The sequence below is a fragment of the Macaca nemestrina genome, chromosome 8, assembly GCF_043159975.1.
Source record: "Macaca nemestrina isolate mMacNem1 chromosome 8, mMacNem.hap1, whole genome shotgun sequence".
In the NCBI taxonomy this organism is placed as follows: Eukaryota; Metazoa; Chordata; class Mammalia; order Primates; family Cercopithecidae; genus Macaca; species Macaca nemestrina.
Window position 1 is genome coordinate 126850880 of NC_092132.1, and position 26832 is coordinate 126877711.

Sequence of the window (26832 nt, forward strand, 5' to 3'; positions counted from 1 at the left end):
GAATAATCAAGTAGTTATTCCCAAGGGATCAACTGTGACTCTGTGAATCATGCTACGTTCTCCCAAATCCTTTCTTCCTCTCCTCCCTTCCCCTAATTCAGATGGCTAAGGCAGATCTCACTGACTGACCTCCAAAGTCTAATTTTTAAAAATATAACTAGATTTATGCCTCCTGTTCCGGATGCTGGGGGAGCTACAGAACAGAAAAGTTACAAGGAGCGAGCTCAAAAACAATTCTGCTAACCTCAGGCATTGATAAGGAGGAGGCGCGTCCACAGAAAATGTAGCTGTTACTGATAATTAGACTTCCTTTTTTTTTTTTTAAGAAAAATAAAGTGAAGCTTCTTCTGGGGCATTGTTTTTTTCTTCTGGGCTAATGTTCTTATACTTGGTTTGGCACTAGGTTAGGTTGCAGGGAGCCATGGAGATGATCCATTCCCGATTCTTCATTGTCCAGATGGAAGAAACCAAGGCCCAGGGGCAAAGTGATTGGTCCAAGGTCACCCAGTGTCTCGGGGCACACCTAGGACTGTAATCAGGCTTTCATGGACCTGGTCCGGGTTCTCCCACTTTTTCATGGACCTCGAAGATTCCCCCAGGCTGCCTCCTGAAAAGGGCTGGGGTCCTAGCGGCCCTAGGACATTGGGCAAACAAGGCGCTGGGCCTCCATGTTGTGCCTCCATAGTCCTGATCCTGAACGGGAAAACTCAGCCCCTGACCACACAGCTCTCCTTTAAGCCCCTTTGTTTCACACGGTTTTCAAAGTCTGCCACCCCCAGTGGGGCTGCCTGTGCCCACCCTGTCGACCCATTGCCCCAACTGTCAGCCCCTTGACTTCTCTCCTGGGGCTCAAACATCCCTGGCTCCAAAATGGACGGCTCAGTTTCTTCCCCAAGAATTAGCTGCACCTCCAGGGTTCCTGGATTTCCCCCTCCTTGTCAGGGGTTGGGGTGGCTGCCACAGGATTCTCCCTGCTCTCAGCAGAAGGAACTTCAGCAGTTGGAGACCAGCAAACCCCTCTGGACACAGATCTGATTTCTTAATTGGGAAGGCTCAGTGCAAAATAAAAATTCAGGGCCACTGGTTCAAAAACTATGAAGAATTTCAAGACTGTCACAGTAGCCCCTTAAACCAAACGTGGATCTGCGAGGGTCCCACACCCATGAAGCCCACCCTGCTTGGCTGGGTTCCAAGAGGATGGGGACAATGATTGCTTAAGCTCCGTGGATCAAGGAGCCCAGAGAGGCCTTCAGGCTCTCCACCTATCTGCTCTGATCACTCCTAAACACAATTCTGTTTCTTCCAGGCCTGGCGGCTCAGTCCAGGGACCTCATCAGTGTGATGTTTCCAGGAGAAGGCGTTTCAATACCTCCTGTGCCCTCTTCTCCAGCACAAGGCCCCTCTCCATCCCACCCTCTTTATGTCTGACTCTTTACTATTTAAATGGGCCAAGTGGCGTGTGTGTAATGTGAAGGTTAAGTTCAATGGGGCCAGGGAACTGTGAGACTGTGTTTTGGACTGGGACAGAGGGCCGGGCTAACCGCGTGAGAGGGGCGCCCAGCTGGGCAAGCGAGTTCAGGCTCTTCCCTCCCGGGAGCACCAAGCGGCCGCACCTCAGGGTCTCCCCTGGAGCCAGCACAGCCATTCGCGGTGATGATGCGCCCCCCGGCGCCCCTAGCCCGGTGCTGCACCGGCCCCCACCTCCCGGCTTCCAGAAAGCTCCCCTTGCGTTCCGCGGCATTCTTTGGGCGTGAGTCATGCAGGTTTGCAGCCAGCCCCAAAGGGGGTGTGTGCCAGCCGACCGCTATAAATAAGGCGCCTCCCAGTGCTCACCACGCGGCGTCGCCAGGAGGAGCGCGCGGGCACCGGGTGCCGCTGACCGGTGAGATGTCCCCATCTTCCCTACCCTTGCGCAGAGCTACACCGGGACGGATGGGCGGGCAGGGTTTGGTAGCCAGGCAGAGAGGGATGACAGAGCTCGCAGTCACAACCCTTGCGCTTTCGACGGAGCCCAGGAAGCCAGGGAGGGGAGGTGGCCGAAGCCCCATCACCAGGCAGCTGAACCAGGGGCCCCGGCGCAACCGCTGCCTGAGCGCACGAGCTCCAACCACAATTCTGTGGGGGATAAATAGAGCGGATATAATGATCATCCTTTCGCAAAGATGGGGAAACTGAGACTTGGAGACCTGCCGCGTTGCGGGAGACCCAGGCTAGCAGGTGACGGAGCTGGCCTGCACGGAGCTCCTTCCTGCAGCATGTCCCCTGCGAAGATGCGGATCTCTCAGTTGTGGCTCTCGGCTTGCATGCATGAGTCATCCAGTCTTCTTCTAAATTCTCTAGCTCTCTGGACACTGTGCCTGTAAGTATGAGCCTGCGGATTTAAGTATATGCTGCAACCACCGAAATCCTACTTTTTCTGCCTCCTAATGCATCTGAGGTGCATCAGAGAAAAGTCACACAAGGTCCACCAGGCCTCAGACCTCTGATTCCACGGTTTCATTTTACAGATGATAATCTGAGACCTGGAGAGGTTTAGGACTGGTGCCAACACTAAACAGCAAATAAGTATCAGAATTGGGATTACAGCCAAAGCCTCCTGACCTTCCAGAATTTCTGGATCTAGTTAAAAAAAAAAAAAAAAAGAAAAAGAAGCTGATTTTTATTTTTATTTTTTAAAGGGAGAGGTTAGGAATTTAAAGGTAAGTACAGATACAAAAAAAAAAAAAAGATGCCCATGAGAATGTAAGTTATAATAGTAGTGGGGCATTGGGCACAACTGAAACGGCCAATCTTGTGAGAATAGTAAAATAAACTTGGGTCCGTGAGAAAGTGGAGTATTACATAGCCACAAAAGTATGTTGTTAAGAATATTTGAAGATGGTGAATGTGAAGGATCTGATTGTATAAACTGCATGGAAGACAGAAGGAAATATACCACGGTGCTAACATTTGCCTCTGGGTGGTATGAATTACAGGTGACTATTTTTCTTATTTTCCTTTTGGTTTAGTTTTCTCCATTTGAAGAGGCAGATAGGAGCCGGGGCTTTGGGATTAAAACCCTCACCAGCCGTTGCCCTCTTCGCTGTCTTCCCGTCCTCCCCACAGCTCCCTGTTCATGGTCATTGATTTTCTTTCTTTCTTTCTTTCTTTCTTTCTTTCTTTCTTTCTTTCTTTCTTTCTTTCTTTCTTTCTTTCTTTCTTTCTTTCTTTCTTTCTCTTTCTTTCTTTCCTTCTTTCTCTCTCTCTTTTTCTTTCTTTCTCTTTCTTTCTTCTTTCTTCATTTCTTTCTATTATTATTATTATTATCATTATTATTTCTGAGATCAAATCACACTCTGTTGCCCAGGCTGGAGTGCAGTAGCACGATCTCGGCTCACTGCAACCTCCGCCATCCAGATTCAAGCAATTCTCGTGTCTCAGCCTCTGAGTAGCTGGGACTACAAACACAAGCTGCTACACCCGGCTTATTTTTGTATTTTTAGTAGAGACAGGGTTTCACCACCTTAGCCAGGCTGGTCTCGAACTCCTCAAGTAATCTGCCTGCCTTGGCCTCCCAAAGTGCCGGGATGACAGGCGTGAATCACTGCGCCCCACCAGGTCATTGATTTTCTTAAGCCTCCAGCCCTGCCCTGCTTGGAAATGTTTTGGGAAGTTGCTCAGTTCAAAGCTCCCAGGAGAGTGTGCCTGGAGCAGAGTTGCTCTCAAAGTCAGCCTGCTCCCCACCCCATCTCCTCCTCCTCTTCACCTGCACAGCCCCTTTGTCCACAGAACTGGCCTTTTCTGGTAGAAGGAGCAAGGCCAGGTGGTTTAAGCCTTCTTAGGGGGAATAAGGCTGTGTGGGAGTGCTGGGGACTCGAGGGCCTTGGCCTTGACATGGCTCTTCCACCCAGAGCAGCTGGCAGCCAGGCTCCCAGGAGGCAGAGGAGATGAGGGGGGAGGTGAGTCTGAGCAAAGGAAAGGAGGTCGGCTCTGTAGTCATAGTTCTAGAACATTCCTCGGATCAGCAGCATCCACATCACCTGCAGACTGGCTGAAAAAGCCGATTCTGACTCAGAACCAACATTATAACCAGCCCTGCAGTGATTCATAAGTACGTTAAAAAGTGGTCAATCATTTCACCAAAGCAGAGCCACACAGTCCGGGGGACCACAGGTGGCCTCTGTGTGCTTGTCTCGGTTTTCCTGCCCCTCTCCAGACATGTTGATTAGACACTGCCAATGCCCAGCCTCAGACCTCAGTCTAATTTTGAAGTAGTCAGAATTTACTATGATTACATAAGACCCTCTTGTTTACAGAACACATTCTCCTCTCTGAGGTGTGGATTAGATCCATTTTACAGATGAAGAAACTGAGGCTCAGATATTTAAGTGACTTGGAATCAAGGAAAGAACACTGGACTAGGGGTCGGGAGGGCTGGGAGCTCATCCTGGGGTTACCATGAGCATGCTGTGGGCCCTATGGAGTCCCATGCCCTCTCTGGGCTTCAGCCTCACTGCTAAGGTGGAGGGGTTGGGTGAGAGAACGACCCCCTTCCCAGCTCTGAGCTGGATGGCTCACCAGGGACCCCAGGCTCTCTATGCCCGCTGCTGAGTCTGGAATTCCTTTCCTGTATCTTGCCTTTGGCTGCCCCATTCTTCAGGGCCCAATACCCTGTCTTCTGGTCAGAACCTAGTTCTGAATGGGTTTTTCCAGAAGTTGTTGCTTTCAGGGGCCTCTGGCCGAGATGTTTCTGGCTGGCTTTTTCTCTCCGGCATGACAAAGGCTCTGTTCCTGCTGGAGGCATTTCAGGGCTCAGTGGGCAGCTGGGGCAGAGCCTGTGAGACCACAGCCTTCCTGGTGAGCCCAGTCTCCACCACCCACCCCGTCTGTGGGGAAGACGCTGACCCCATCTCTTCTCCCACGCTGCTCCCTGGCTCTGTGTGTCTGATTACTTCTCGTGAGAGGCACTCCTTGTTAATGTGCTACTGAGTGTCCAGATGGGCCTGCTGAGTTGAGCGGGCTTTGGATGTGAACCATTTCAGGAAGGGGAACCCCACCTTCCTGTTGGTTTTGTTATGGGAAATGGGTGAGCTCAGATAAGCAGTTCTTAGGAGGGGAGATGGTAGGGGTGGAGTGCAGGGGGAGGGGTTTCTGTTTTATGCAACAGCCTCAGCTTCTGGGAAAGGGTCCATTGTGTAAGACCGGGGCTGTGGCCTGTGCCCCCTGGCTCAGGGCAGCCAGCCCAGTGGTGGCAGGAACACTGGCAGGGCAGCCTGCTGTGGGCTTAGAGGGGATGGGCCGTGTGGAGCGCCTGGCAGAGCAAAAGGACTCATTCTTCCAAAGGGAGTTTTCTCTGGGAAGGTTGCTCCTCCGGCCACTGCGAACTCGCTCTACTCTCTGAAGGGAATTGTCCTTCCTGGCTTCCACTACTTCCACCCCTGAAAGCACAGGCAGCCAGGTCCAAGCCTCCCACTAGGGATGCAGATGGATTCGGTGTGAAGGAATGGCTGCTGCTGCCTCCGGCTCTTGAAAATCAAGTTCAGGTGGTGCTGAGACCCCCTGGGGGCTGCAGCGCTGTGGTGGATGGGGAGTGTCTGCTGGGGTGAAGATTTAGATGCACACTGCAGAGGACGTGGCTGGTCTGTGGGATGCAGTCCCTCTGTGGAGGTGGCATGGGGAGGGACGGATGCGTGACCTAAGGCGGGTATTTTCAGTGTCTGACATGATCGATACCACTCTGGACAAGGAGGCCAGGATGCAGAAAGCCTGTGTGCCTCGCTGATTGCGGGGGAGGATGTGGCTTGGACAAGAGCCTGGCTCCTCCAATGCCAGGGTTCTTGTTTTGGCCACTCAACGTTGCTGTCCTGCAGTCCCTCCCTCTCTGCACCTCCTGCCTTTGCTTTCATTTGAGGTGTCCATGGCAAGTCTGGTTCTTTCCCCCATTTCCTCAGGAATAAAAGTGCAGCAGTGCCTGCTGTGGGGACAGCAGAGGGCAGTGAGGCCCTGGGGAGCTGCTGCAGGCGGCAGGTGGGCGGGACGCCAGCAGGCTGTCTAAGCTGTTCCCATGATGGTCTCCTGTTCTCTGCAAACAGAGGCGTGCGAGGACTCCAGAATTGGAGGCACGATGAAGACTCTGCTGCTGTTTGTGGGGCTACTGCTGACCTGGGAGAGTGGGCAGGTCCTGGGGGACCAGACGGTCTCGGACAATGAACTCCAGGGTGAGTACACCAAGCGTGATGTTCCTCTGGCCACAGGGTGATGAGGTCAGAGGGCAGGGTAGCCAACTCCGCTCAGTGCCTCTCTATCAGGCCCCAGTGTTACAGACTGTTTTTATCTTTTGCACTGGGTCTGGGTGCCTGTGTCTGGGCACCCTCTGAGCCTCTGCTCCCAGGCCCCTGGTTCAGGCTCTGCGTGCATTAGACTGCCGGCATTTGCAGGCATTTCCCAAGCACTTTCAGCTGCTGCATTTCATTCAGCTATTCCCTTCCCAGGCCCCTTGGCCCAGCTCCCAGGCCTCCTCCACGAAGCTGTGTCTGGACCACTGGAGCTCTTATCCCTCTCCCCTTTGGAGTGCCCAGAGCTTGTCCCTCCTGTGAGCTGACTGCTTCTGCAGGATCATTGTTAAAAACCCAGATCAGACATGGGTGTGAGTCTGTTTCACCTCTTCTCAGCTGGGTGACTTTGGGCCACTATCTTGATCTCATGACACTTCCCCCACCCCCCGTTTTATTGAGATACAATTAACAAATAAAAATTGTGTGTATTTAAGGTATATGACATGATGTTTTGAAATGCACATACATTGAAATGATGACCACTTTGTATGGTGGGATGGTGGGAAGACTTAAAATCTACTCTCTTAGCAAATTTCCAGTTATAATATGGTGTTATTAACTATAAGCACCACCTGTATGTTAGACCTCCACAATGTACTCCTCCTACCTGATTGACACTTTGACCCTACCTATCATATCACACTTCCCGTGTCTCCCTCTGTGAAGTGGGCATGGTAGGGGGCTGGAGCATTATGTAAACTGCACATGAAGTGTTTGGCGCAGTGCTTGGCATGGGATAAATACCAGTGAAGTAGCACTTACGTGACACAGTGTTTCACTGCATTTGTTATCAGTGCTACGCCTTATTTACTCATCTTATTCCTGTCACCTGGCACTGCATTGGAACAAAGAAATACACATGTCTGGTTAAACTGAACTCTAGAAAGATTTGTGTCCAAAATGACAAATTTTATATTTTGATGCTTCAGAGCTGACACTTCTGGGTTTTTTGTTTTTTTTTTTTTTCCTTGACAAGTTTCTTCTGCACCCGGCTCATTCTCCAGGGGCACATGGCAGTGGTTGGGCATAGCTCTGGGTGTGCCAGCTCCCATGGTCTGCATTTCTGAGCAGTAGGGTGTAGTCAGCAAGGAGCCTGTGATGGGAGCCTGTGCCAGGGAAAGGCTGGGGCCATGCTGCTGCCTGCCGGCAGGGGTGGGGGTCCCAGCCTTGACAGCCCCTGAACTGAACGGGCCTTTCTGGCCATTCCAGCTCATTCCAGGGTTACATCCCGAGGCCACGTCTTCCTCTTGCCTCATGCTACCTCTTGCACTTCTCTTGCAGAAATGTCTGATCAGGGAAGTAAGTACCTCAATAAGGAAATTCAAAATGCTGTCAACGGGGTGAAAGAGATAAAGACTCTCATAGAAAAGACAAACGAAGAGCGCAAGACACTGCTCAGCAACCTAGAGGAAGCCAAGAAGAAGAAAGAGGTCAGGAGAAGCCACGAACGCCGCCCTGCCTCGACCATCCCACTGGAAAGGAGGGAGGGGGTCACTGCACGGTGCCTTGCTGGGTTGCCATGGTGACCCGCGGTCCTCCCAGGCTGTGTCAGCTGATGCTGGGGCTGTAGTTAAGAAGTAGGAAAGGTTCATTCGCTTTTGAAAGCATCAGGGAGTGAGATCTTGGATCAGGTTTTGTTATGAGCCTGGCCCAGGGCCTAATGCCCAGATTCATTTCAATAGATGCTTCTAAACCCTGACCACGTAGTAGTTCCAAGCAGGCTCTGGATGGGGTGGCGGCGGGGGCCCAGACGGGGGTGGTGTCCAACCTTCAGGAAGCTTATCTAGTCGGGTTGATACAGTTAGGGTTAAGGCAGGCACACTGCACCCCACGTCTTCCTAGAGTTCTGGACTACTTCATGAAGAAACATCTTAAGCCCAGTAGTGGATATAGCAGGTCTAGCCTGTGCTTAATGATTCGACAAAACTAAAACACTATAATTCAATGAACAACTTATTTAAGAAATCAAGTCTCCTTAAGAGTATCCTACAAACCTCCTCTCACGGTCGCCCTACTTCAGATGCTAAGATGTAGCTACCTGCCAGCTTCATGATCCATCATGCATGTTAAAAGCATTTCAAAGGCTCTGAGAAGTTGTGCAGTAAAGAAACCTGTGTAACTCCATGAAACCCAGAGTTTTCCAAATTGACCAGGGAATTCATTTTTTTTTTTTTTTCTGGCTGCTTTGAGCACAGCTCCATGGAAGCCACTTCAGGGAATGCTGGCCTGGATGCAGCTCTACCTTTTTTTCAAGCTTCATGCCCTTTCTTGGCCTCAGTATCAGTTCTCACCGTTCTTTTTTTTTTTTTTTTTTTTTTTGAGATGGAGTCTTGCTCTGTTGCCCAGGCTGGAGTGCAATGGCACAATCTCAGCTCACTGCAACCTCCACCTCCAGGGTTCAAGTGATTCCCCGCCTCAGCCTCCTGAGTAGCTGGGATTACAGGCACGCGCCACCACACCCAGCTAATTTTTTGTATTTTTAGTAGAGGTGGGGTTTCACCATATTGGCCAGGCTGGTCTCGAACTCTTAACCTTGGCCTCTTGGTCTGCCTGCCTTGGCCTCCCACAGTGCTGGGATTAACAGGCCAGTTCTCACCATTCTGTGAGAATTCTCAAATAGCTCCTGGGGAAGGAGCATGTCTCATGCTCACACTTTTGTGGTTATCACTGGAGTTTGACCTTCAACAATTCTGGTTTTATAATAAAGCACATCACATTTGGAGAAAAGAGCGTGTCTCAAAGAGCTACAACTAAGAGCTACTTCTTAGTTGAGGAGTAGGTGAGCCAGAAGGAAAGGAAGTAGGCAGCATGGGTGGCACTTGTGTCTTGGCTCAGAGGGAGGTGGGCTGTCTTTGCCCAGCAGGGAAGAGGGGATGATGGAGCAGGACAAAGACCTCACGTAACTCTGGGGTGTGGATAGGCTAATTTTTTTTTGAAGACTAACACACTTATTTATAGAGACTTTAATATAGAAAAGTAGAAGAGGAAAAGTTTTTCCATAATCCTTTTGCCCAAGGACAAGTCACTGTTAACATTTGATCTATTTCTTCCTATTCTTTTCCTCTGTGCTTTTTTGACAGTGGCTATGCACAAAATTATGAATTTTTCACATAAACAGTACATATGATAATATTCAAAATGGACTATAAACATCCTTTGTAATGATGTACCATTTACTCTTTGTAGGAACCACAGTTTGTTTAACCTGTCTCTTTTAAGCATCTGAGTGATTCTGATTTTATTTTTTTTGCCATAAGTTAATACTGTACCGAATATTTTTAAGCATCTTTTTCTTTGTCAGGGGATTCCTTTGAGATAGAGTCTTTGTTTTGTTTTGTTTTGTTTTTTGAGACAGAGTCTCGCTCTGTCACCCAGGCTGGAGTGTAGTGGTTTGATCTCGGTTCACTGCAACCTCCGCCTTGCGGCTTCAAGCGATTCTCCTGCCTCAGCATCCCAAGTAGCTGGGAGTGCAGGTGCGCACCACCACACCAGCTAATTTTTGTATTTTTAGTAGAGATGGGGTTTCACCATGTTGGCCAGGCTGGTCTCGAACCTCTGACCTCAAGTGATATGCCCGCCTTGGCCTCCCAAAGTGCTGGGATTACAGGTGTGAGCCGCTGCACCTGGCCTGAGATAGATTCTTAGAGAATTATTGGGTCAAATGGCAAGGACCCATTAGAGAATTTTGACAGCTGGTGTGGCTTTGGTGTTGAAAGCCTGCCATTCCCTTTGCATGCCAGGGGGCATGGTTGCAATAGAAAGATAAGATTCAGGGAGTCTGCAGCCTGCTTTGGAAGATGAAATTTAAATACCAGAAGCAGAGAATAGAAAATGAGGCTTCAGTGAGAGGGTAGTCACTGAGTAGATGATCAGCGCACTAAATCAGAGAGAGGTGCTGTCCACATGGGTTCCAGGAGCTGGGAAGCTTCTAGGAGTTAGGGAACAGTTGGATCTTAAAGGGTGAGTGGATTCTTCAAGCTGGTGGGAAGGGGATTCCAGGTGGGTGAATGAAGGGAAGCCTGAACTGGAGCAGGGGTGCACACTTGCATGCTGGGTGGCCATCCTGTGGGAAGGCCTGCCCTGGGCAGAGGGCCTGGCACCCAGCACCTCCTTGAGTGTGTGAGCCTGTGGTCTCTGTGTGGCTCAGCCAGCCTCGTGTCTTCCTGTAGGATGCCCTAAATGAGACCAGGGAATCAGAGACAAAGCTGAAGGAGTTCCCAGGAGTGTGCAATGAGACCATGATGGCCCTCTGGGAAGAGTGTAAGCCCTGCCTGAAACAGACCTGCATGAAGTTCTACGCACGCGTCTGCAGAAGTGGCTCGGGCCTGGTTGGCCGCCAGGTGAAAAGGGACACATCAGTGGCCAAGGCTGAGTGGGGAAGGACGGGAGCCTAGTGAAATATGCTTCATTCCACATGCCAGATGCAATTGATTAGTATTGGCTGGCTGCATTGGGTCCCAGAGTGCCATGCTCCATTGGTGATGTCTGGCATGAGTAGTGAGAGTGGAGTCATCAAAAGTATGTAGGCCAGGTATCTACCTTCTCTTAGAAAACTCATGCAGCAGTGCTTAGCTGGATGACATAACCGCTTTGTGGGATGGCAGAGCCCTGTGTCCACTTATGTGGAAGGATTTAAGAATTTTTTTTTTTTTTTTTTTGAGACAGGGTCTCACTCTGTCACCCAGGCTGGGGTGCAGTGGTGTGATCATGTTTCACTGCAGCTTTGACCTCCTGGGTTCAGGTGATCCTCCCACCTCAGCCTCCTAAGTAGCTGGGACCAGAGGCACACACCACCATACCCAGCTAAGTTTTGTATTTTTTTTGTAAACATGGGGTTTGGCCAAGTTGCCCCGGCTGGTCTCAAACTCCTAAGCTCAAGTAATCCTCCGACCTCAGCCTCCCAAATTGTTGGGATTACAGATGTGTGCCACTGTGCCCAGCCAATGTAAGATTTTTTTAGTGTATTAGTATTGCTCCTGTCCTCTGCTGCAGGGCTTTTTTGATTGGGACTCAGTGAATTGCTCCAGTCCCTGAAGTCACATCAGTTGGCCCTTAGCTGAGCAGGGGGTGGATATCATTGGTGGCCAAAGATGACCGTGGATGAACCTGAAATGTTGGGCCTTGTGACTCTTATGGCCTCCCAGGTGTCTCAAAACTGTCCCCCATGGAGGGAGGTAAAAGGAAAGGGCGTGGACCTGACAGTTGGGGTGCTGGGGGCTGGTCCCGCTGGGCTGTTGGTCACTTGCTGTGTGACTGTTACAGCCATGGGCAGGGCCTGGCCTGGCTCCCGAGGGAGTGGGAGGCCAGAAGGCCATGGCCTTGGTGAGCTTCTCCTAATTGTGCCCATGCTGGCTGTCCCAGCTCGAGGAGTTCCTGAACCAGAGCTCACCCTTCTACTTCTGGATAAACGGCGACCGCATAGACTCCCTGCTGGAGAACGACCGGCAGCAGACACACATGATGGATGTCATGCAGGACCGCTTCAGCCGCGCATCCAGCATCATGGACGAGCTCTTCCAGGACAGGTTCTTCGCCCGGGAGCCCCAGGACTCCTACCACTTCCTGCCCTTCAGCCTGCCCCACCGGAGGCCTCACTTCTTCTTTCCCAAGTCCCGCATCGTCCGCAGCTTGATGCCCTTTTCTCCCTATGAGCCCCTGAACTTCCACGCCATGTTCCAGCCCTTCCTTGAGATGATACACGAGGCTCAGCAGGCCATGGACATCCACTTCCACAGCCCGGCCTTCCAGCACCCGCCCACGGACTTCATACGAGGTGAGAAGGGGTGGAAGCTCACGGCCTTTTGAGTAACCCGTTAGATGCTGAGAACCATGCCGAGGGCTCAGTGGGTGTCATCTCCATTTTTCCCCAGCAATATCACAAGGGTGATATTATCCTTATTTAAAGAGGAAGAAAAGTGAGCTGGGCATGGTGGCTCATGCCTGTGATGCCAGCACTTTGGGCGGCCAAGGCGGGAGGATCACTTGAGGCCAGGAATTTGAGACCAGCCTGGCCAAGACAGTGAGATCCTCTCTCTACAAAAATAAAAACTTAAAAAAATTAACCAGGTGTGGTGGTGCACACCTGTAGTCCCAGCTACTTGGGAGGCTGGGGCAAGAGAGTCACCTGAGCCTAGAAGTTGGAGGCTGCAGTGATCTATGATTGCACCATTGCACTCCAGCCTGGGCAACAGAGTGAGACTCTGTCTCTAAATAAAAAATAAATAAAAATAACAATAGGAATCAGTGGGTTCCATCTCTGCATGGCTGGATGACTGACTCTTCTTCCCTCGTGTGTCCCCAGAAGGTGACGACGACCGGACTGTGTGCCGGGAGATCCGCCACAACTCCACGGGCTGCCTGCGGATGAAGGACCAGTGTGACAAGTGCCGGGAGATCTTGTCTGTGGGTGAGTCGGGGTCCAGACCACAAGCTGCCCCTTCCTATACCTTTTGTCCTGGGGTCACTGGGGCCTCACTGGTACTGCCTTTATGGTGTCAGACAGATAAGCGTTTGGATTCCAGCTCTGCCGCCTTTGAGCTGTGACCTGGGGCAGGTCCTGAGCTTCACGCGGCTTGGGTTCCTCATCTTAGAATGAGAGGATGATGCGAGGCTGTCCCTGAAGTCGGTGAGACGTTGATAGAGATGTAAAAGTGCCCTCCACCCCATCGGGCCCGTGTTGAAAAAAGCTTGTCGAAAAAAGTCATCCCCCTGGGACTCCCCAGTGATTCTGTTCCCAAGTGCCAAGCATTGTAGGCATCTTCATTTTCCTCTGCAGATTATGAAATTGCAGACAGTATGTATTTTGTTTAACAAAACTGACCAGAGGCCAGGCACTGTTCTAAACACTCGACATACATTTCCTCAGAATGACCCTCTGAGGAAACTGAGCCGTAAAAAGGTTAATAACTTATCCAAGATTGACCCCGACATGGGTGAGCTGGGCTTCAATCCTAGGGCACTGTGTTCTCTCCCAGGGCCCCTCGCAGCCTCTGGCCACAGAAGTCACAGATCTCAGTACCTGGGAATCCAAGCAACAGTCCCTTTGGTTGGCTGGTTGGTCCCCTAGGCAAAGGGAATATTTCCCTTCAACTGTCTCCCTCCGTTTCATCAGCTCTCTTTATGGGTTAACTTCTTTCCACTTAGAGATAACAGCTGTGACAGTGTTCGGACTAGTTCCTGGTACACAGCAGTTCATACTCAGAAAGAGTTAATTGTTTCCCCTTGTAAACAGCTCATCAGTCTGGTGGCTTTGCTCTTACTTAATGCTTAGTTTGAGTTTCCCATGGCAGGCCGCCAGGGTCTAGTTAAACATTCCTAGCCTCACTCCTGTAACTTTAGAAGCCACTGCAAAATAAACAGTCGTGCTTTAAGAGGCTGAAGTGTAAGTCGCTGCAGATGAGTGCACAACCAGGCCTTGGGGTTTTTTCTATAAAAATATCAGAGAGTGGCATCAATTACATGGTACCTCACCACAAGAAAGTTAGTCACGTTAGGGCCTGAAGAAAAGATGTCCAGATGCCTGGGCCCAGGTTGGACCTCTTGTGCTGATTTTTACTCTGTTGTTGCAGGCTGGGCTCAGGTCTGGCGCCAATCTTAATCGTCATTGATTACAGCTGAGAGTGCAGCTGGTGCCAGTCTTACCAGTCATTGATTATAGCTGGAGTACAGTGGTTCTATCTTGGCTCACTGCAACCTCTGCCTCCTGGGTTCAAGTGATTCTCCTGCCTCAGCCTCCCCAGTAGCTGGGAGTGCAGGTGTGCACCACCACACCTAGCTAATTTTTGTATTTTTAGTAGAGACAGGGTTTCACTATGCTGGCCAGGCTGGTCTTGAATTCCTGACCTCAAGTAATCTGCCCGCCTCAGCCTCCCAAAGTTCTGGGATTACAGGTGTGAGCCACCGTGCCTGGCCTGAGATAGATTCTTAGAGGATTATTGGTAAGAGTAATTCTGTAAGCTGAGCTAAATAGTCCACACTGAAGAGGACTGCCTACTGTTATTTAAGGTGCTTGCAACCATATAAGCATGTACTGCCTGGGACCTCTAGATCAGGATTTCTCAATTTCAGTGCTATTGATTTTTTTTTTTTTTTTTTTTTTTTTTTTGAGACAGGGTTTCTCTCTATCACCCAGTGGCTGCAGCCTGATCCACCTGCCTCAGCCTCCTGAGTAACAGACTACACGGGTGCGCCACCATGCTTGGCTAATTTTTTTATTTTTAGTAGAGATGGGGTCTTGCTATGTTGCCCAAGCTGGTCTCCAACTCCTGGGCTCAAGTGATCCTCCTACCTCGGCCTCCCAGAGTGCTGGGATTACAGGTGTGAGCAGTGCCGACATTTTGGGCCAGGTCATTCTTTGTCGTGGGGGGCTGTCCTGAGCAGTCACGGGTGTTTGGCAGCACTCCTGGCCTCTACCCACTAGAGGGCAGCAGCTCCCTTCCCTTCGTTGTGACAACTAACTTCAGAACTTGCTAAATCTCCCTGGGCGACAGCGTCACCCCAGTAGAGAACCTCTATTCTAGACTAATCCTCGGCTCTCAAGGATTTTTCTTATTTTATTTTATTTTATTTTATTTTTTAAGACAGAGTCTCACTCTATCACCCAGGCTGAAATGCGGCAGCACAGTCTTCACTCACTGCAACCTCTGCTTCCTGGGTTCAAGCGATTCTCCTGCCCCAGCCTCCTGTGTAGCTGGGATTACAGGTGTGCGCCACCATGCCTGGCTAATTTTTGTATTTTTAATAGAGACAGGGTTTCACCATATTGGCCAGGCTGGTCTCAAACTCGTGACCTCAAGTGATCAGCCTGCCTCAGCCTCCCAAAGTGCTGGGATTACAGGTGTGAGCCACCACGCCTGGCTGATTTTTTTTATTTTTAAATTATTTTTTGGTAAAATAGTGAAGATTATTCATTACATGTTTATTTTCAACCTGGCATCTTGTTAGTAATTCTGTTTCTTTCCCCACCTAACATTTTATTTTACTATAAATAATTGCAGTCATCATCCTAAAGCATAGGCACAATCTCCCTTCCCCTAACTCACATCCGATATACCTGCCTCTGGATATTTTTGAAATAACTTAGGGGGAGAAAAATAGTAGTTTTAAGAGCTAGTGGGCAGTTTCCAGCTCTTAATGAATCTGGCAACCTGCAGCTCAGGGCCAAGAGGAATGAATTCTCTTTTCCCTGCCCTCTTGATGAACTCAGTGACCAGCCATGGGTGGGCAGGTGGGCGGGCAAGGACCCCTGGCCACCAGGTGCCAGTGTGTCAGCTGCATGAACTCTTGGCACCGGAACTGCCACCTCTGCAGACATGCTCAAAAGACAAACTTGGACTGGGTGCATTGGCTCATGCCTGTAATCCCAGCACTTTGAGAGGCCGAGGTGGGCGGGTCCCCTGAGGTCAGGAGTTTGAGACCAGCCTGGCCAACATGGTGAAACCTCGTCTCTCCTAAAAATACAAAAAAATCACCCGGGGGTGGTGGCAGGCACCTGTAATCCCAGCTACTCTGGAGGCTGAGGCAGGAGAATTGCTTGAACCCGGGAGGTGGAGGTTGCAGTGAGCCAGGTCATGCCATTGCACTCCAGCCTGGGCAACAAGAGTGAAACTATCTCAAAAAAAAAAAAAAAAAAAAAAAAAGACAAGCTTAGAGGATTGTCCAGAACCACAGACCCAGGGTAGGAAGAGCCCAGGCTTTGGAGCTGAAGACCCTGGTTCGATCCTGGGCCCAGAGATCATTTCTTCTATGGCTGTAGGTAAGCTACTTATTACTACTTCTGTGGGCCTCAGTTTCATTATTGGTCAAATAGGAGTGCTAATCCTTAAGTCAGAACAGATCCAATTCTTAGGGAAAAAGGATATCCAGAGAGAACTTTCTGTGGTGTCTGGGACACAGGTGGTACCACACAAATGGCAGCTGTGAGTAATATTCCTCCTCTTTGGAAATGATTCCTGGGAGGGACTAGGGCAGTGAGAGCCACTCCAGATCTGAGAACATGGAGAACTTGAGATCAGTGCTTTTGGAAGTGTGGTCAACACAGTTTGTCACCAAAGAGATAAAGGTCTGGCACCCAAAGATAAATCAATGATGTCATGAAGCACACTGTTTAGGTCAGTTGACATATTTTTCCAGAGCAAGGCTTCTCAGGCTGGGCGTGGTGGCTCACACCTGTAATCCCAGCACTTTCGGCAGATTGGTTGAGCCCAGGAGTTTGAGACCAGCCTGGGAAACATAGAGAAACCCCATCTCTACAAAAAATGCAAAAATTAACTGGGCATGGTGGCATGTGCCTATAGCCCCAGCTACTCAGGAGGCTGAGGTTGGAGGATAGCCTGAGTGTGGGAAGTCGAGGCTGCAGTGAGCCAAGATCTCGCCACTGTACTCCAGCCTAGGCAACAGAGCAAAACTCTGTCTCAAAAAAACAAAAACAAAAACAAAAAACCCAAAAGACTTTCTGGATGATGGAAGCAGCACCTAGATTCATAGTCTGAGGCAAAACCTTTATTTTGTTGTGGACAATTCCAGTTTGTGGCCCTTCCCTTAGGGAAGCACTGCTTTTGTTCACGGCTGCATGTCCTGACTTCCATTCATTCATGCTTCTATCGCTTTGTAGCCTTTCCTTCACACCTCTGCCTTTCATTTCTTCCATCTCTGGGCAGACTGTTCGGCCAACAACCCCGCCCAGGCTCAGCTGCGGCGGGAGCTCAGTGAGTCCCTCCAGGTCGCTGAGAGGTTGACCAGGAAATACGACGAGCTGCTGCAGTCCTACCAGTGGAAGATGCTCAACACCTCCTCCTTGCTGGAGCAGCTGAACGAGCAGTTTAACTGGGTGTCCCAGCTGGCAAACCTCACGCAAGGCGAAGACCAGTACTATCTGCGGGTCACCACGGTGAGCTGTGTCCCAGCCACATGCTGTGGTTGGGGACCCTGAGCTGTGATCGGGAGCAGGGGCACGTGTGCTTTTGACCAAGCATTTCTCACACGGCAGGAAATAGAAAACGTTAGGTGCCCTTGTTGCCTTGAAGCCTCATCACCCACTTAAGGAAAATATAACTCTATTTTACAGAGGAGCAAATTAAGAGAGCTTCCACAGCTTGGCCCAGGTCCAAGGTGTGATAGCTGATGGGTGACTTGGGTGGGTGTTCGAACCTGACTGCCTGACTGCCAAGCCTGTATTTTGTTGTTGTTGTTTTTGTTTTGGTGCACAGACCTATGAATAAACCAGAAGCCTCTGTTCTTTCCTCAAAGCTACATGGCTGCCCTCTGGCATGTAAAATGGCTGTGAATTAGTACATCATTCTCTGCCAGTGATAAAAACTTCTCCCTCGGCCAGATATGGTGGCTCATGCCTGTAATCCCAGCACTTTGGGAGGCCGAGGCAAGAGGATTACTTGAGGCTAGGAATTTGAGACCAGTCTGGGCAACATAGCAAGATTCCGTCTCTACAAAAAATACAAAAATCAGCCAGGTGTGGTGGCACACACTTGTAGTCCCAGCTATTCAGGAGGCTGAGGTGGGAGGATTGCCTGAGCCCAGAGGTGGAGGCTGCGGTGAGCTGTGATCACACCATGGCACTCCAGCCTGGGTGAAGAGTGAGACTCTGTCTCTTAAAACAAACAAACGAACCAAAAGAAAAAACCAAAATAAAATATAAAATAAAAAAATCAAATAAAAAACACTTATTTCTAGTACTGGGCACCCTTCTTTTTCTTTTCTTTCTTCCCTCCAGGTCCCCTGGATTCCTTTTCTACTCTAGTCTGACCTACTCTAGAGTAGATATCTACTCTAGTCAATGGCTGCCCAGAGCAAATGTTTGGAAACCACTTTTATTCTTTGGGGTGCTCCCTGGGCTGGTCATTTGCAGATGGCATTTGCCCCAACACATGAGTGTCTGGGAACCAGCTCACTTGTCCACTGAGCTGTAGTGATGTCTAGATGCGTAAGAAGCACTGGGGTCAGCGCTCTGGGTTTTCTCAGAGGAGCGGGAGGACTTTCCTATCAGAAGCCTGACTTCTGTTGCAAAATGCACACATTTTGACCACAGTGTTTCAGCTCTTTTCTTTTGTTCAATTTAGGTGGCTTCCCACACTTCTGACTCAGATGTTCCTTCCGGTGTCACTGAGGTGGTCGTGAAGCTCTTTGACTCTGATCCCATCACTGTGACGGTCCCTGTAGAGGTCTCCAGGAAGAACCCTAAATTTATGGAGACTGTGGTGGAGAAAGCGCTGCAGGAATACCGCAAAAAGCAAAGGTGAGCAGGCGGGCCTTTCCTGCCAGCCTGCAGGGCCCAGTGAGTCTCTGGGAGCCAAAAAAACAAAAACAAAAAACCAGACGAAGTGCAGACTCCATAGCCTGGTGGGAATGACTCCACCTGGAGCCAGAGCCCAAGAACAAAGCCAGGAAGTTACTGGGAATTTTATTTTTCCTTTGGAGGATGTTTTATTTGGTGGATAACTCTTTTTTATTTCAGGGAGAAGTGAGATGTAAATGTTGCTTTTGGACCTACGGGGGCATCTGAGTCCAGCTCCCCCGAGATGAGCTGCAGCCCCCCAGAGAGAGCTCTGCATGTCACCAAGTGACCAGGCCCCAGCCTCCAGGCCCCCAACTTCGCCCAGCCACTCCCCGCTCTGGATCCTGCACTCTAACACTCGAATCTGCTGCTCATGGGAAGAACAGAACTGCTCCTGCATGCAACTAATTCAATAAAACTGTCTTGTGAGCTGAGTGCATGGAGGGTCCTCTTTTTATGTTGAGTTGCTGCTTCCCGGCATGCCTTCATTTTGCTACTGGGGGTGGGCGGTGGGGTGGGGGGGTTGGGGTGGAAAATAAGTAAAAACAAAAAAGCAGTGGCTAAGATGCTACAGGGACTGTCATACAGTGGAGAATAAAAGGGATATGATGACAAGGTTGATCCACTTCAAGAATTGCTTGCTTTCAGGAAGAGAGATGTGTTTCAACAAGCCGACTAAAATATATTCCTGAAAACTGAAGCTTTTCTGTTCTATTATAAAACTGTCGGCCGGGCGCGGTGGCTCAAGCCTGTAACCCCAGCACTTTGGGAGGCCGAGACGGGCGGATCATGAGGTCAGGAGATCGAGACCATCCTGGGTAATACGGTGAAACCCCATCTCTACTAAAAAATACAAAAAACTAGCTGGGCGAGGTGGCGGGCGCCTGTAGTCCTAGCTACACGGGAGGCTGAGGCAGGAGAATGGCGTAAACCTGGGAGGCGGAGCTTGCAGTGAGCTGAGATCCAGCTACTGCACTCCTGCCCGGGTGACAGAGCAAGACTCCGTCTCAAAAAAAAAAAAAAAAACAAAAAAAACTGTCGATGTATTCTGACCAAGGCGTGGCAATCTCCTAAAGGAATATGCTGAAAGTTAAGGCGAAGAAGCAGTAACAGTAAGGTATACTTGGTATTATAATGCAAAATTGATGTTTTCCTTGTGAAAACATTTGGTGCCCAGAAGTCCAAATGACCAGTTTTATTTGTAAGAGCTGTTACTTCTGCAGCAGTTTTATTTATAAGAGCTGTTGACTGCGAGTTGTAAGAGCTCAGCATCCCAGGGGCACCTTCTTGACTGGCATTTCCTGTCCACTGCCAGTTTATATGGTCTTCCTATCTTTCCCTGGACCACAGCAGTTTCTCTGCTTTTAGTCTGAACCATAGCTGGGCTGCAGCACCCTACGCTGCCAGCAGGTGGCCATGAGGCCATGACTACTCATGGTACCGATCTCAGTCTTAAAGCTCAGGCTTTTCGTTCATTAATGTTCTCTATAGAATTCTGGTCATCAGACGTACTGCAATGGAACAAAACTCATCTGTCTGCATCCCAGGTGTGTAGCAAAGTCCACATGTAAATTTATAGCTTAGAATATTCTTAAGTCACTGTCCCTTGTCTCTCTTTGAAGTTATAAACAACAAACTTAAAGCTTAGCTTATGTCCAAGGTAAGTATTTTAGTATGGCTGTTGAGGAAATTCAGAGTAAAGTCAGTGTGATTCACTTATTGATATACGTTAATTAGGATTATGGGGTCAGAAGTATTTGTTTAAGTGATCATAATTGTAAAGTATATGTCACATTAATGTCACACTGTTTCAAAAGTTACTTTCTCTCTTCCATTTTTATGTTACTAGACTCTGGCATTCACTATATTCAGTGGGGTTTTGGTTGCTGCTTTTTTTTTTTTTTTTTTCCGAGACGGAGTCTCACTCTGTTGCCCAGGTTGGAGTGCAGCGTGTGATCTTGGCTCACTACAACCTCCAACTCCAAGGTTCAAGCAGTTCTCCTGCCTCAGCCTCCTGAGTAGCTGGGACTACAGGCACATAACACCACACCCAGCTAATTTTTGTATTTTTAGTAGAGACGGGGTTTCACCATGTTGGCCAGACTGGCCTCGATCTCCTGACCTCAAGTGATCCACCCGCCTCGGCCTCCCAAAGTGCTGGGATTATAGGCATCAGCCACCATGCCCAGCTTTTATATCCAGTGTTTTGGATTTTGTTTGTTTGTTTGTTTTACACTCTTATATACTAGCACCCTGAAAGATCCTAGAGCTGGTTCTGAGGCTTCCTGAGACCCCTTCTCTGCACCTCCTCCCTCTGCACAGTGACCTGGGCTTGGGGGTCCTTAGATGTCTCTCCATCCCTGACAGAGGTTCCAACCTGAGGCACTGGGAAGACTGAGTCACGACATGACTTCACCAAGGTGTGGGGATGAGATGAGGCTCATTCTGGCTGGGGGACTGCGGACTCTGAGCCCTCAGTGTCTGGCTTCTAGGACTCTTGTGGCAAAGCGGGAGCAGGGCTTGATGTGCTGAGAAGAGAGGGATCTGACATCTGTCTGGAAAGGGAAGCAGCACCAACCCTGCTGAGCCCCTATGTTGACACTTGACTGTCATCTGCCAGAAAATCGTAATAAGATACAATCTCGCATGGATACAAGGTGAAACGGCGCTGGACTTGTGCAGTGCACGGTGTGCACAACTGTAACAGTGGCCCTGGGCCAATTACTTCACGTAATTTCACTAGGTTCCCATAATTCTCTCCAAGGCAGGGGTTATTTTCCCCACATTACAAAGGCTTCCCAGAATAACCTGCATCAGATAAGTGTCTTGTGGCTAGTAAGGCCAGAATGTGGGAGCGCCACCCCAAGCCTCTGTGGCCCACAAAGGCTGCTGAAGGGACTTTGGGGTTGCCCGTCCCTCACTGTGAAGTGGCCCAGAGTAGGAAAGGGGTGAGAGCCGGGAAGCCATCCAGGTGTGCAGAGCAGAGCTCTGGTGTAGAATCGGAGGCAGCAGAGTGGGAGGCAAAGCGCTTTGATGTGGAAATGCCTGACAGTCTCAAGCAAACGGCTTGTTCTGTTAACTGTGGAGTTATCTGGAAGTCATAGAGTCTGCTTGAGATGTTACCAGGTGATGGAACACTGTTTAAAGTGAATAAAAGGTTCACATTTGTGTCTTCAAATGAGCTGAGCCTCCACAATAAACCGGTTCCAGGAGCTGTTATCCACAATGAAACATGAGGCTGAGACATGACGCATCACAGGGCGAGGTCACTGTGAGAGAGGCTGGGCTGTGGGAATAACAGGGACCACGTTTTTGCAGTTGTGCCACTGGTAAGTGCTGAAGCTAGTAATGAACCCAGGTCTGACTCTGAGGTCACAGGGCCTCATTAGAAAATAGGATAGTGGCAAACCCAGGAAGTACACAGTAGTTCTAGAGACAATGCAGAGGGCTTGGGTCTCCAGGGTTTATTAAAGAACCAATGATTACTAAGTCAGCCGATGTGATAGCAACAAAGGCCAAGCCTGGGGACACATTTACAAGGTTAATAATGAACGCTTTGTTTGCTCTTCTCCTATGCTGATCTGGTTAATCTGTAATCCCAGCTCCTTGGTCATAATCCTCCTAGATGACAGCATCTCTCAGTGTTGGCTGGGGCCACATCGCAGTGTGGACAGCTCCTCCTGCCCTGGCCCCCACCATGCCACGCTGAGGGCTAGCTCACTGGGGCTCCAACAGCTGCCACTAGCTAGCTCTGGTCCAGCCCAAGGCAGGGTGGGGACCTCCTCAGGGTAGGACAGGGGACAGGGAGAGGTATAGCAATACTACCTGCCTGTCCTCATTTGTTGCCATCAACACCCAGAGGAACAAAGACCATGGCCTTGAACTGGTACCAGACATTCTCCCAGAACCCCACCTTCACCCCTAGTCCTACTCAGATGCCCAATACTATAACGACTAGCCCCCATCCTTCAGGTTAATCATGAGGAGGGGGTGGCAGGGGGACACTTACTCCAGCCTCACATTCATAAGAAGACATTGACGTATTTACAAATGACTTCATGAGTATAAAACCACAGAGATACACTGACACCGTCAAAGGAAGGCATTTGTTTTCCACATTGAAACCTGTGCCCTTCACTAGCCCACATGCTTAGAGAACACGAGGTATTTTTGTTTGTTTGTTTTTAAATAGAGATGAGTTCTTGCCCTGTTGTCTAGGCTGGAGTGCTGTGGTGGAATCATAGCTCACTGCAGCCTCCAACTCCTGAGCTCAAGTGATCCTCCTGCCTCGGCCTCCCTAGTAGCTGGGACTACAGGTGCACACCACCACGCCTGGTGGTACTGGTTTTTAAAACTGTAATTGCAATTACCTCGAGCACAGCACAAAATCATCTCACTCTGTGTGCGTCAGAAATTTTCAACCAAAATGTCAGTAAGTCTGTTTTAGAATTTTCTGGAAATGTCTGGACTTCTCTTAATCTCTGAAAACCCCTGCCACATGGGGAAGAAAACCAGGGTGGAAACTAAGATACACCACCAGGCTCAGATATTTATTGCGTCTTTGCTGAGATACTGCCTTGAAGTTCTTCCTTTTTACTGACTCAAGGCCCCACCCTGGACTTTGTGGTGAGGGTACTCAGCTATTCTTCTGTCTTCCATTCTTCCATTTTGGGAATAACTCCCAACTTTGGCCTCATTCTAGTAACCGCAGACCTGGCCGGGCACGGGGGCTCACGACTGTAATCCCAGCACTTTGGGAGGCTGAGGCGGGTGGATCACTTGAAGTCAGGAATTCGAGACCAACCTGACCAACATGTGAAACCCCGTCTGTACTAAAAATACAAAAATTAACTGAGCATGGTGGCGGGAGCCTGTGATCCCGGCTGCTTGGGAGGCTGAGGCAGGAAAATCGCTTGAATCCAGGAGGCGGAGGTTGCAGCGAGCCGAGATGGCGCCATTGCACTCCAGCCTGGGCGACAGAGCGAGACTTGGTCTCAAAAAACTAAACTAAACTAAATAAAATAGTAACCGCAGACCTAAGGATAAGACCTTTCTCGCAGGGGACTCGGAGACATCCCTTCCAGTTTGAAACAAACTGTCCTGTAGCCAACTCTTCCTTTTCGGCAATTCCCCTGGTGCCTGCCTGGGGGTCCGCTCCCGTCTCTGTGCCATTCCTCAATCACTTCAGCGTGGGGCTAGCAGGCTGTGCAGGGTTGAGGTCGGAGGCCGGGGCTTGGTGTCCTCCTGTGTGCCTCGCCTGGGTTCAGGCAGCTGCCACCAGGGGCCACCTGAATCCCCCCGGGCAGGGGCCAACAGGATGCTACCCCTGTGAAGGCCCAGAGTGAGATTCCTTCAGCTGAGCGGTGACCCTAGGGATGGGGGCTTCACTGGCCCCTCTCCCCCGTCAGCCCGACCTACCCGCCTTCCTTAGGTCACAAAGCCTCATCTTACCCCGGGGCCCCTCCCATGCAGGTGGCCAGGTTGGCTCTGCCGAAGTCCGGCTATCCCCACCCAACCCCCACTAGCGAAGTGAGGTGGCGTCTGTCTCCAATTCCCAGTCTTTGTATTTTCGTGGGGGGGCTTTCTGAGTGGTGTTCAGGTGCTGTATACCCCGGGACGCTCAGAGCTCACCTGGACCCCTCCCTTTCTCTGCCCTGCACCTGAGGAGTGCGGGGCCAGGTGGCCGCCTGGAGGGGAGAGGCCACTCACTCTACATGGTGAGATTTGCGCATGTCCTGTTGGCAGGCGACCTCTCACCTCAAATTCAGCTTTGAGAGCCGCTCACGGCCAACAGTCTCAATGCTGTGCTGTGGTTGAGTTCCACGCTAGCCAGGGAGGCGCCGTTCCCCATCCTTCCACGCGATTGCAACTTCTTGGATGCTACCCGCAGAAGCCGGGTTATGCGCACGGACCCCCTCCCAGCCTGGCCGCCACGCGTTCCCGTTTCCTGAACTGGGAAGGGCTTTGGCCACAAGGGGGCAGCGCGGGCTCACGGCGCCTTGGGCTTAGATGGGGACAGCAGCGCTGGGAGAAGCGAGGGCCTGGAAACCAGGAAAGGAAGCGGCCTGAGGACGGGGAGGCAGGTGGATCGAATCAGCTATGCCCCTCAGCGCCCAACTTAGGGTCTCTATTCACGCCGCTCTATATCAAAAGATCTCTGCAAGGAGAACTCTCTGGAAAGACGATCTCAAGCACCAAAAAAATCCCACATCAAAGAAAGAGTGTCTTATATGCCTCTAAAAGCTGAACCGAAAGTGCATTGGTTCTGGAAAGTCTATTTCCAGAACATTCGATTGCCTTAGGCTTCTAGGAATTGAAGTTTTACTGAGCCTCAGGGTTTCAGGCTTAAGCCACTGTGCTGTGCGTCCCTGCTGTCTTCACTACTTCCATCGGGTTGGCGTGCGGGGTCAGAAGGCCGCGGAACAGGCGTGGCACTCCTTCCTAGAGCAGAAATGTTAGGGAAAACGATTTGGAAAATAAAACACTACTTAAAAATGGAAAACGCAATAATATAATGGAATAGAATGCAAAATTCATAGACGTTTAGAAATTAAAATATAAGCTATAGAAAACACACGGCTACCAGGCACTCTTTGGTGGAGAAGTGTGAAGACACTGCCTTTCCTAACTTGCTGTGTGACACTGGACAAGTTTCATCACTTCTCTGAACCTTGGTTTCCTCATATGCAGAACATCCGGGTGATTTGGACTTGATGGTTTTCAAAACCTGCTGTGCTTTTGTTTTAATTAACTTCACCAATCCATTTTTCTTTCTTTTCTTATGTATCAGTCAGGGTTCTTCAGAGAAATGGAACCTATATATATTTCTATTAAGAGAGTTATTTCAGGGAATTAGCTCGCATAATCTTGCAAGCCTGAAATCCGTAGGGCAGCCCCAAAGACTGGAAACTCAGGCTGAGTTAGTGCTCTGGTCTTGAGGCAGAATTTCATCTTCTCCTGAAAACCTAGATTTTTGCTTTTAAGGCCTTTTAACTGATTTCATGGGATCCACTCACAGTATCAAGGGTAATTTATTTTACTTAAAGTCAACTGATTGTTAACCACATCTACAAAATATCTTCACAGCAACACGGAGATGTGTGTTTGATTAAATAACTTGGTACTGTAGCCTGGTAAGTTGACACAGAAAAATAACTGTTACAAACCTCCCAGCCAGGCTGGCTTCATGAGGGATGACCTGGGTAAGTGCTCCAAAGGACCCTGTACTCGGTCTCATGGGGGATGGCCTGGGGAGTGCTCTAAAGGACCCTGTGCTCATGGGGGATGCTCCAAAGGACCCTGCACTCGGTTTCATGGGGGATGACCTGGGTAGTGCTCCAAAGGACCCTGCACTCAGTTTAATGCACTGCTGTCACCCTCTTGAAATTCTTAAACATTTTGGAACAAGGGCTCCTCCATTTTCATTTTGCACTGGGTAGGCCTGCAAATTATGTAGCCGGTCCTACTGCCCCGATAGAAATAGAGAAATATATAGAAATACAGAGAACCTAAATTTTACCATCGTGAGCACTCTAAGTATACAGTTCAAGGACTTTAAGTTCCTTAGAACTATTGCACAACCATCACCCCCATCCCTCTCCAGAAAACGTTTTCATCTTCCCTAACTGAAGCTCTGTACCCATTAAACACTAACGGCTCTTTCCCCAACACCCCCAGCCTGTGGGAACCACTGTTTACTTTGCTTCTGAATTGGACTCTTCTAGATACCCCGTATAAATGGAATCACACAGTATTTATCTTTTTGTGTCTTGTTTATTTCAGTCTGCACAATGTCCTCAAAGTTCATTTTGTTGTTGCATGTGTCAGAATTTCCCTCCTTCTAAAGCCTGAATAATACTATTGTATGAATATACCTCATGTTGTTCCTCCATTTGTCTGTTGATAGACATTTGACTGTTGTAAATAATGCTGTTATAAAGATGGGGGTACAAACACCTCTTTGAGATCCTGCTTTGAGTTATTTTGAATATATATCCAGAAGTAGAATTTCTGGATCATATGGGAATTCTGTTTAATTTTTTGAGAAACCACTGTGCCATTTTCTACAGTGGCTGCCCCATTTTACATTTCTGCTACATTTCCATTACATTTGTGCTTTGAGGGAACCCCCAAGGCAGAAGAGTTCCAGTTTCTCCATATCCTCACCAGACACTTGTTATTTTCTGTTTTTTTTTTTTTTTTTTTTTTTATTCTAAGGAGTGTGGTCTC

General features: G+C 49.5%; 1 protein-coding gene across 3 annotated transcripts; it reads left to right on the forward strand.

The window, feature by feature from the left end:
* The first annotated feature begins 1638 nt into the window (after positions 1 to 1638).
* LOC105482012 (clusterin) lies at positions 1639 to 19037 on the forward strand. Of its 3 annotated transcripts, none has more exons than XM_011741856.2 (9): positions 1639 to 1882; positions 6072 to 6197; positions 7596 to 7744; positions 10484 to 10654; positions 11676 to 12087; positions 12616 to 12720; positions 16973 to 17202; positions 18389 to 18564; positions 18784 to 19037. In XM_011741856.2, exons 1-9 carry the CDS (start codon positions 1654 to 1656, stop codon positions 18791 to 18793), a joined length of 1608 nt encoding a protein of 535 aa, XP_011740158.2. In that variant the 5' UTR covers positions 1639 to 1653; the 3' UTR covers positions 18794 to 19037. The 3 variants fall into 3 exon arrangements, with proteins under 3 accessions (XP_011740158.2, XP_011740159.2, XP_070924572.1); XM_011741857.2 differs by lacking the exon at positions 1639 to 1882 and adding an exon at positions 5383 to 5522; XM_071068471.1 differs by lacking the exon at positions 1639 to 1882 and adding an exon at positions 5881 to 5899.
* Positions 19038 to 26832: the final 7795 nt, after the last annotated feature.